The sequence below is a fragment of the Falco rusticolus genome, chromosome 13, assembly GCF_015220075.1.
Source record: "Falco rusticolus isolate bFalRus1 chromosome 13, bFalRus1.pri, whole genome shotgun sequence".
Classification (NCBI taxonomy): Eukaryota; Metazoa; Chordata; class Aves; order Falconiformes; family Falconidae; genus Falco; species Falco rusticolus.
In genome coordinates, this window is record NC_051199.1 from 19,802,386 (window position 1) to 19,812,645 (window position 10,260).

General features: G+C 65.3%; 2 protein-coding genes across 5 annotated transcripts; one reads left to right on the top strand and one right to left on the bottom strand.

Moving 5' to 3' along the window:
* Positions 1-225: 225 nt before the first annotated feature.
* Positions 226-5,862, top strand: LOC119156870 (PHD finger protein 13-like). 2 transcript variants are annotated; one of them, XM_037407272.1, is made up of 5 exons: positions 226-418; positions 2,503-2,595; positions 2,777-3,389; positions 3,703-3,741; positions 3,851-5,862. In XM_037407272.1, exons 1-5 carry the CDS (start codon positions 293-295, stop codon positions 4,075-4,077), a joined length of 1,098 nt encoding a protein of 365 aa, XP_037263169.1. In that variant the 5' UTR covers positions 226-292; the 3' UTR covers positions 4,078-5,862. The 2 variants fall into 2 exon arrangements, with proteins under 2 accessions (XP_037263169.1, XP_037263170.1); XM_037407273.1 differs by lacking the exon at positions 226-418 and adding an exon at positions 1,875-2,139.
* A 172-nt stretch (positions 5,863-6,034) lies between these two features.
* LOC119156869 (FH2 domain-containing protein 1-like) lies at positions 6,035-8,376 on the bottom strand. Of its 3 annotated transcripts, none has more exons than XM_037407269.1 (2): positions 8,327-8,376; positions 6,035-7,902 (listed from the first exon to the last, which is right to left on the bottom strand). In XM_037407269.1, exon 2 carries the CDS (start codon positions 7,876-7,878, stop codon positions 6,751-6,753), a length of 1,128 nt encoding a protein of 375 aa, XP_037263166.1. In that variant the 5' UTR covers positions 7,879-7,902; positions 8,327-8,376; the 3' UTR covers positions 6,035-6,750. The 3 variants fall into 3 exon arrangements, with proteins under 3 accessions (XP_037263166.1, XP_037263168.1, XP_037263167.1); XM_037407271.1 differs by having other exon boundaries at positions 6,035-7,899; positions 8,327-8,350; XM_037407270.1 differs by lacking the exon at positions 8,327-8,376 and adding an exon at positions 8,013-8,297.
* Between the last annotated feature and the right edge of the window lie 1,884 nt (positions 8,377-10,260).

Genomic DNA, 10,260 nt, shown 5'->3' on the forward strand with positions numbered 1-10,260 from the left:
GTGCCGGCATGGCCAGTCCCGGTTGCCGGTGGCAGTCGGTGCTGCCGGCGGCCCCAGACCCGCGCCGGTAGGAGGCGGGCACCCCCGCCCCCCCCCCCCCCCCCCCATCTCCCCCCATCCCATCTCCCCCCATCCCATCTCCCCCCATCCCACCCCGGGGCGGCCAGCGCGAGGCCCCGCCCCCGCCTTCCCCGCCACCAGGTGGTCCCGCCCCTGCGGCCGGGGCGGCGCTCCAGCCTCGCTCCGACCGGCGGCGGGCGCCCACCGCACCGCACCGGGCAGGGCCGGCGGCATGAGCACCGGCGGGGAGGCGGCAGGTGAGGGGCGCGAGGCCCCCGGAGGAGCCGTCCCCCGTGGCGGGCCGCGCTCGGCGGGGAGCAGCCCCGTGCCCAGCCCCGGCTCCCCCGGGCCCGAGGAGGTGAGCGGGGCGGGTGGGGGTCCCCGCGGGGGGGCTGCTCGGTGAGCGGCTGTGTGCCTGCGGCGGGGGAGCTGCGTGTGGCTGTGTGTGTGCTGGGGGGGGCTGTGAGTGTGTGCTGGGGGGGGGGCCGTGAGTGTGTGCTGGGGGGGGGGGGGCCGTGAATGTGTGCTGGGGGGGGGCTGTGAGTGTGTGCTGGGGGGGGGGGAGCTGTGAGTGTGTGCTGGGGGGGGGGAGCTGTGAGTGTGTGCTGGGGGGGGGGAGCTGTGAGTGTGTGCTGGGGGGGGGGCTGTGAGTGTGTGCTGGGGGGGGGCTGTGAGTGTGTGCTGGGGGGGGGCTGTGAGTGTGTGCTGGGGGGGGCTGTGAGTGTGTGCTGGGGGGGGGCTGTGAGTGTGTGCTGGGGGGGGCTGTGAGTGTGTGCTGGGGGGGGGGGCCGTGAATGTGTGCTGGGGGGGGAGCTGTGAGTGTGTGCTGGGGGGGGGAGCTGTGAGTGTGTGCTGGGGGGGGGCTGTGAGTGTGTGCTGGGGGGGGGCTGTGAGTGTGTGCTGGGGGGGGGGCTGTGAGTGTGTGCTGGGGGGGGGCTGTGAGTGTGTGCTGGGGGGGCTGTGAGTGTGTGCTGGGGGGGGCTGTGAGTGTGTGCTGGGGGGGGGGAGCTGTGAGTGTGTGCTGGGGGAGCTGTGAGTGTGTGCTGGGGGGGGGGCCGTGAATGTGTGCTGGGGGGGGGGGCGTGAGTGTGTGCTGGGGGGGGGGGGAGCTGTGAGTGTGTGCTGGGGGGGCCGTGTGTGCTGGGGGGGGGGGGGGGGGAGCGGGAGCCGTGAGTATGTGCTGGGGGGGGAATGGGGCGTGAGTGTGTGCCGGGGGGGGGGTGGGGAAGCCGTGAGTGTGTGCTGAAGGGGGGGGGGGAGCGTGAGTGTGGGTGGGAAGGAGCCGTGAGTGTGTGCTGAGGGGGGGGGCCGTGAGTGTGTGCTGAGCGGGGAGGGGGGTGTGTGAGTGTATGCCGGGGGGAGCCGTGCCTGAGGGAGGGCTGGAGGGGCTCTGCGTGTGCCGGGGGGGGGCGCGGGGCGCTCCGTCGGTGTGCCCGCGGGTGGGGCTGCGCGCGGAGCCCTCGGGGGGGGCTGCGGGCAGGGGGGGGCTGTATGAGGAGCTCCCGGGGGGGCTGTGGGCACGGCGGGGGGGGCTGTACGCGGAGCCCCCGCGGGCGGCGGCGGGGCCGGGCTGTACCGCGCCGTGCTGCCCCGGGGGGCTGCGTGCCGAGGCGGGCCCGGGGGGCCGGAGTGCGCGTGTGTGTGTGAGCGGGGGGGGGGGGGGGGGGGGTCCCGAGCCGGGGCGGGTGGTTCTCGTGCGGGGGGTGTCCGTGTGCGGGGGTGGGGTCGCCCCCCCGGCGGCCGGTTGGGGCAGGACCGGGAGCGCGGCGCCATCTTGGGAGCCATCAGGTGCCCGGCGCGGGGACGGGCGGCGGCCGGGGGGGGCTGCCCCCTGCCCTGCCCTCCCCTCCCGCCCGGCCGCGGGGGACCGATGCGGCCCGGCGCCGGGGCTTCTCCTCCGCCCCCGGGACTGGCGGGGCGGGGGGGGTCCCGCTTCCGCGGCCCCAGCCCGGGGGACGCCGGCGCGGGGCTGGCGGGGCCGCGGGCTCCCGGCGGTGCCACACGCGGGGCCGTGGGTCCCCGGCGCTCCGGCCGCGGGACCTCGTGCCGGGCTGTGCCGGCTGCCCCGGGAGCGGCCGGGTAAGCCCAGATCGCGGGGTGTCCCCCCGTCCCCCCGCCCTCTCCCGCTGGCCTTGAGTCAGTGGCTGTGGGCGGCCGGCCCGGAGCTCCCGAGGCTCTGACTCAGCCCTGCCGGGCACTGCTGCTCTCCGGGTGTCCCGTGTCCCGTCCCTGCAACCCGGGTTTCAAAGGGACGGGCTGCATCTCCCGATGCAGGCAGGTTATGGGAAGGATGGATGGATGGGTGTTCAGGTGACCTAAATATTATGTGCTTGTATAATTGCCTGGCGGTCCAGGGCTGCCTGCCGGGGTCGATTGTGATGCTCTGCTCGGCTCAGGTAGGTGTATCCAGGGGGGTTAATCGACACGCGGTGTTTGTTGTAGCCGTTGCAGAAACGACAGAGAACGGTGGAGGATTTCAACCAGTTCTGCACCTTCGTTTTGGCCTACGCAGGCTACATCCCCTACCCTGAAGAGGTAAGCGGGCTTGCAGGGTGTCCCGCTGCAAAAAGACTGGCTCCTCTGGGCTCCCTGCCCTGTGTGGAGCCAGCTCCTGATCCTTCTGGATAGTCGTTCTCCATCCCCTGCCCCTTTCTCCTTACCCTGAATGCCTGCGCTGTGGTCTCCTATGCTAGTCCTGCATCTTCCCCTCTTGCAGAATGAGCCCTGGCCCCACGGAGGCAGCATGAGTCCCCAGAACAGCACGGGGAGCACTCAGGACAGCGATAGCTGGGCCTCGTCCCACTCCTCTGACTGCCACGTCCTGACGGACGACGGCAGGAGCAGGAACACTGCAGCAAGGGGGGCTGTGGACAGCAGCCTGCTGGTGAGCTGCCCTGCCTTCCCCGCCAGCTTCTACGATGTCCGGCCCCAGCAAACCAGGCGGAAGAAACCACCAGCAAAGAAACTCATTTTGGAGCAGGAGGTGGAGAAGAGGGTGCCGCTGAGTGCCGGGAAGGGCTTTGGGGCAGAGCAGGATGGGGTGAAGGAGCTGGCTGCGCTGGAGGGACAGGTGCCTCCCATGAAAGAGCAGCTCTTGGAGCCTTCCCTCAACCTGGCTGGGGACCCCCAGCCCAACTCCCTCCTGGAGGAGCTGATGGAGGAGAAGGACTGGATGCACGGAGCGCAGGGGACCAAGAAGCCAGCAGGAGATGATCCTCAGCTAAAGGAGCATGACCCCTGCTCTGGCGGGAGGAAAAGCCCCAGTTCTTTTAGTACCTTGGACCAAAGCGAAGGGGAAGATGCGAGCAGAGGGAGCTCCCAGCTTAGTGGTGAGTGTCAGAGGGGGTGCAGAGGGCCCTGTTGTGCTGCAGCCAACGCTGAGTATCATCCCTCCCTCAGCTGGAGCCACCCGTGCTGGCTGCAGGGAGGGCTTGTTGATGGCCCGAGCCTTTCCCAGCAAGGGGACTACCTTCAGGACCTGGAGGGGCTGAAGAGCAGAGGGCAGGGAGCTGGCCTGCCCTTTGGCAGCTCTGTTCTACAGGGCAAGCAGTACAGACCTGAAACATGTCTGAAGTGAGGTGTAGGGCTGCCTTACTAATCTTTTTTTTTTTTCTCTTCTTTTACCCTGTTTTGCAACATTAGCAGTTGAATTTGCAGCAGCTCCCAACACCAAAGCAGAAGGTGAGTGGGGGGCTGTCCCATTTAACACCAGCAGAACTGGCTAGTCTGGCCACAGCCGGACCCGTAGCTGGTAAGGTGGTTTCTGACTGGTGTCTCTCTCCCTGACCAGATGACGATGCCTGGGATCTGATCACCTGCTTCTGCCTGAAGCCCTTCGCAGGGAGGCCCATGATCGAATGTAATGAATGCGCTACCTGGATCCACCTCTCTTGTGCCAAGATCCGCAAATCCAACGTGCCTGAGGTTTTTATTTGCCAGCGATGCCGCGATGCCAAGCAGGAGATTCGCCGCTCAAACCGAGCTCGGACGGTGCCCCGCAAGCGCTTCTGTGACTGAAGCTCCTCCAGAGCGGGGAGGCGGGGGGGTCCCCTTTTTAAACTGAAGACTGTAGCCCGGTTTGGCTAGACAATCAATGCACAGTAATGGCAGGGGAGGGGCTGGGCCGCAGGGCTGGGCTGTCCCCCTTGCACTTCTGACTCCTGGAAGCTGCCACGCACATCCTGCCTGGGGATGGGCCGTGTTGGCCACGGAGCTCTTGTTACCCCAGAGGTTGGGGGGGGGGGGGGGCTGAGGGTGGTCCAGCCGCGCGCTAGGTCGCTCAGAAACATCTCTGTCCTCGCACGAAGCTGGCTCAGTGCCTTTCCCCCAGGGCAGCTGAGGAAAGCCTAGTCCAAGTAGTTTTTCTGTGGTGTGGTGGAAGCTTACACTTATCCCAAGATGTGACTCCCCTTCCTCCTTTTTCCTCACTATTTTTCCTTTCCTTGCCTTGGACCTTTGGGTGGGATGTGACAGCAGAGCCCTAGAGACTTAACTTCTCCTCCAGCAAGTAGGTGCAGCCCAGGCGAGCTCCTTCCATGGAGTGTGCCACTCTCCAGGGCCGGAGGGAAAGGGACCTTGGTCCTGCTGACACCTGAAGCAGACTGGGGCTCTGCATTTTGAGGGTGTTGGTGGAGCCATCTCTGGCTCATCAGCCTTGTAGGCTGCACAGGGGAGGCCCTTCCCCTGGCCCATGGTGCTGCTGGTTTTGTTTGCTGTGCCCATGGCCTCTCAGGGTGGTCCTGCTAGGTCAGAAGCAGCAAAAGCATCCTCTAGTAGATGATTACAAAGGCTGTTCTTGCTGAGCAGCCCTCCTTGCTTCATGTTCTCCAGTTGCACTGAGGTCTTCTGTGTGAAGCAGGGTGGGATTCCTGGTAGGAGATTGAAGTTACCTTCAGAGCTGGCCGTGGCAGGACTGGGAGCCATTTGGAAGGGGAGCAGGAGAGTGCTCTGGTTAGCTTTCCATGTTTTTCACTTCCAGTTTAAAACAACTGGAGCTTGTACCCTGTGGCCATCTCCTGCCTGCAGGGTTGTCTGGTGGAGCATCTGCTTCAACACCAGCTGGATGCTGAGACTTGAGCTTGGATGGAGCCAGGAGCTGGGAGGCCCTTGCTTCCCAGCACTCCCTCCATCAGAGAAGTTGGCTTTTTTTTTTTCCTGGACGTGTAGAGTAAAACCTAAGGACTTGTCAAGAGTGGGCCCTGAGCCCCTTCTGCTATGCAACTGCTGCTCCAGAGACATGGGATGTGCCCTCTCCAGGCCCCTGGTTAAGTTTGGCAGCAGAAGGCTTTTTCCCCTCCATGTCCCCTGTGTGTGTGTGTGTGTGCGCGCGCGCGTGAGTGACCTGGGGCCCCCGTGTGCACTAACCGTTGGATCCCACCTCCTCCTCACGGCCCCTCCAAAGAGCCTGGCCCACGTGCCTTCTGCACTTTCCCTGGGGGACACAGGCCCTGCTCCTGTCCTGGTGACACGTGGCTTGGCCCCTGTCACACCACTGCCCGCAGTGGGGAGTGGGACAGCACCCACTTAGCAGTCCCCATGACTATTTCTTAACTGGGTTCTTTCCTACTTGCACATCTGGTTACTGTGGGACCACAGCTGGGGGAGGGTGTGGGGCAGCCCCCTGTCACTCAGCAGCCCCCAGGCTTGTCCCTGTGCCTCTCCTCCTGTGGAAAGCCTGGGCCCCAAAAGTGCTTTATGTTTTTATAGTTACTTTGTATTGATATGTAAAATAGCGAATTCTGGTCCTTGCCCTGTGGAGTGTGGCTGGAGTCTTATGTATATAATAAAGTACTTTTGCCATAATGGTGGTGGCTTTGGCACAGCTTGGGGGGCCTCGGGTGTCATGTACCCCTGGGACCTGAGTGCTCCCCTTCCGCTGTGGCTGAGAGGAACTGGTACAGGGATCTCACTCAGCCACGCTACACCCCCACCCCAGAGTAAACACCAAACTGCACAAACAACAGGGAACAAAGAGGCCAGTACACTTCCTATTTAATAGCGCAACGAGCACCTCCTTGCCCTGCTGTGGCACATGGGGATGCTCCACAGGAAGGTCCTTTAGAGGTGCATGGGCTGGGGGCCAACCTCTTCCATGGGCACCATCTTCCCGAGGCTGCAGAGAACTCCGAGCATCATCCATTACTCCAAAGCAGCAGCAGGTCCAATCGCATGGGGGGGGGCAGGGGGCATCCACGCGCCCTTGCTGCAGCTCTTAAGGCACATCACAATTTAGCTGAATAGCTGTGTTTTGCTTTGAGCTCTGACAAACCTTCCCTGGCTCTATCTCTGCTCCGGCATAGGGTTACGATTTAATCTTGGCAGCACTTGAGGTGTCAAAGGATCCAGTTTTCTCCACAAAGTAAGTGTTATTCCAACATAGAGGTATCACTGGCTTCCTGTGCAGATCTGGAGGTGTGCCAGCCTCTGCCAGGCAATATCAGGGGTCAAGCAGGGGATACGGTGGGGGAGACAGGACAAGGTGGCATAGGGAGCAGAGCGCTGGCCTGGCCAGGGCAGGAGGAGTCACTGACTGTAGGGACCCTTACCAAAGCAGGGTCCTGCTGGTACGTTTCGGTCCTGAGACAGTTGCATTGGGGCAGAGGCACTGAACCGTCCAAGAGCATCAGCAAAACTAGGTGTAATTTCTACATGAGGGGCCAAAGCTGGGTTTGTGCAGCGAGACAGCGGGGTTTACTCCTCCTTGGCCCAGACGGAACCAGCTGCCTTCTCCTCCAGGTGGGGAATCACTGCCTCGGTATAAAACTTCTCCAGCTTGGGCACTGTTTGCCCCCAGAACTTCGCGTCAAACTCCACGGGGACCACGGCTGTCTCCTTGGTGGTGTGCACCACAAAGTCGGCCTGCTGGAAGCCAGTGGCTGCCAGCTGGCACTGGACCTGGGTGAAGTAGGCATGATCCTTCTTCAGGGCATAGGAGTCCCCGTCCACCTCCAGGCAGAAGTCCTTGTCCTTGCAGGCCTCGCGCACCGTCCTGTTCCTGTGCTTGTAGGGACACTTCACCTCCAGCAGCCCCAGAGCCTTCCCCGTGGCTGCCTCCTTGATGATGCCATCGGGGCTGGCGGCGATCCACTTCTTCTCCCGGTGAATGAAGAGGCCGCAGTCCTCCACCCGCACCGGCTTGCCCTCCGCCTGCGACTTCAGCTGCTCGTAGGCCTGCACGGCCACCTTCTCGTTGCGGACCCCCCAGGACATGGCTGGCGTCTGCACGCTGGGGCTGGAGCTCACCACTGCTTTCAGGTAGGACTGGGGCACCTCAGCCGTCTTGCCATTGGCAAACTTGCTGTTGGCGATCCTGGGGGCCATGGAGGCGGTGATGCGGTTCTCCCGCCACTCGTACCACTTGGGGTTGCTCCGCTGGCCCCGGGTCTCCTTCTCCACCCACGGGATGTCCTGGCTCTCCAGCGGGGGCAGGAACTGGTCCCAGGCCACGCTCGGGTCAGCCCCAGGCTGCTTCTTCTGTGGACGTGGGTCAGGTCCAGCTGGGCTAGCAGCTCCTTTGGCATCAGGTGTCTTCTTCTGGGTTGCAGAGCAACTCCCGGCAGGTGCTCCACGCTGGTCCCCAGCACCTCCATGGGCTCCGCGGGATGCTGCAGGTCGCGGCTGAGAGGAGCCTGGCTTTGTCCCCCATCCCCGGCCAGCAGCCCCAGCAGCGGGAGCACTCCTGCGTTGGCCTCCCACAGCCACAGCCTTGGCCCGGGCGGCCGAGGTGGAAGGTGGCGGCTCGGCAGGGGCGGTTTTGGGGGCGGCCGTGGCCGGCCGAGGGGAGGACGCGCCAGCAGGCTCCTTCCTGGGTCTCCCCATCGCTACGGGTCAGAGGGTCTCCTGCTGTGGGTACAGAACACAGCTGAAGGCATGTCCCCAAAGCCCCGGTCCCCTTCCTCCCACACACCCCCGGGGTACCAGCGTCCCCTGCCCGCGCGGCTGTCCCCACACACCACAGCAGCACGCCGGCTGGTTCAGCAGTGCCTGTGCCACCCGTGACACCAGCCCTGCGTGGGGCGGGGGCTGCCTGCGCCCCTGCCCCGGGGCGGCGCGGAGGACAGGGGGCTCTCCCCGGTGCCCGTGGGTGCCGCGGCTGCGCGGGAACTGGGCGGGCTCCCCGCGGGGCACCGGGCACGCGTGGGGAGGCCGCCCAGCGCCTCCCCGGGGCACCCCACGCGTGCTCCGGGGCCGCGGCGGGGGACCCGCAGCTCCCCCGGCCACCGGCGGCCGCTCCCCGCCGCCGCCGCCCGGTGCCGCCCGCTCTCACCGATCCGCCGCCGCGCCGGAAGCGCGCCCCGCCCGCACCACGTGCCCGCGGCGGCCCGGGGCGGGGGTGCACCCGGGCCGGCCGAGCTGCCGCCGCTCCCCGCTAGAGGGAAGCAGCCGCTCGGCCATCCCGCCCGTCGGGGCCGGGCCGCCGCCGCCTCGCTCCCCCGCTGCCTTCCCACACCGCCCGGCCCCCGAGCAGCGTCCTGCTCTGGGCTGGGGACGGGCCCCTGCAGCCCCCCGCGCCCCGGGGGTCTTGCGGGTCGGTTCCCCTGCCGGTTCCCGTCCTCCGCTCCCTCTCCCGGCCCCGTCTCTCCCGCCTGACCCCTCAGCCGCCGCCCCCGGGCGGAGGCCCCGGCGCCCGGCGCTCCGTCCCCGCCTGCGGGCAGTGGCCGCGCCCGGCCCCCAGCACGAAGGGACGGGCTGACCTGGCCGGACCCGGCCGCGCTGCCAAGCCCCGCGGGAGGAGGGCAGCGGCGAGCGGCGGGCGCGGTAGCGCTCACCCGGTCGAGGGCTGGGCCGCCGCGCAGGGGGCGGGGGCCGCCGCCAGCAGCGCCGCCGGTTTCGGTTCCCGACACCCACGGAGTTTCGCTTCCAGCAGGAGCCGGCTGCCCCGGCGGGGGGGCTGGCCCGGGACCCCGCGGCTGCCCCACGGCTGCCAGCCCCCGCTGCTTTCGGCCGCAGGCAGAGGAGCCAGCCGGCACCGCGGCGTGTCCTGGCTCTGGCAGAGCCGGGCTTCCAGCCCCATCTCCCTGCACCAGCATCTTGGGAGAGTTTCGGTTCCACCTAGGCAGGAGGAACGCTTTCCCAGCCTCTCTCCCCAGGGGAGCCATCTCTGTCCCAGCCGATGTTTCCTTTACCTGCTGCCTTCTCCCTCTAGCCCCGCGGTAACCCCCGGCAACTGGGCAGGCCGATACTGCGCAGGGTAACCTAAGGTGCACCTCATTTTGACCTGGAACACCAGCATGCTCCACGGCTACGTATCCTCAGGATCTCTTCAGTTTGAGCTGATGAACAAGCAGCAGATAGCTGAACAGGACACCTCTGCCCCTCGTCCCGCAGGCAGAGCCTCTGCCTGTGCAGCCCCTCAGCTAGGTCTGAGGAGCCACAGCTGCTCCCAGCCCAACACTGGCTGGTATCTCCTTAGGCTTCAGGTTGTTTCCTCCCATAGCACTAAATTTGTATGGCTTATCAGTGCCTCAGGACCTGAGAGCATCTGTCAGAGCTTTGTGGTCCATGCTCCCTCCAGCCAGCCATGCCTCTGGGTGATAATTCAGCTCAACAAGCCCAGGACAAGGCACAGGTGATTTGGGTGTAAATACCTAGACCATGACCAGTCCCATGGGCAGTGTGGGAGCTGCTGGTGAGGGCTGCATGGGGTTGCTGGGGTGTGAGGGCGTTGAATGGAGCCATTGGGCTGAGCTGGGTCTGCGCTTGCAGGATCTAATGCAAGCCTGAGCTCAGCACTCTGCTGAAAAGCAATGCTGAGCTCCCTGGGGGTCTATTTGTGGCTGTGATGAGCTGCTGTAGGGAAGCTGTGATGGTGCAGAGTGAGGACATGCATGCCTGTTGTCTGATGCTGTTGTGAGCGCTGTACGGAGCAGGATGGAGCCTGTCTGCATCCCCTCAGGGCTGCTGCAGGTAGCTGGTGGCCTGGGGGAGGCTCGGCTGTGTCGCCCACGCTGTGGTTATTCACCTGCTGTAATGCTGGTGCCACAGACAGTGTCTGATGATGTGGGCTGGCCAAGCCCTGTCACCCTGGCTGGTGGCACCAACCCAGCACTTGCATTTGGATGCTTTTCTTTGCCTCAACTTGGCCTAGAAACAATATCTCAGAGAAAAATCAAAGCTTGCATTATTTTTTTTATCTGGGGCTGGAGCAGCTGCGGCGCTTGCTGTGACGATGGGAGCGGGAGCCCCATGCAGGCTGCATGG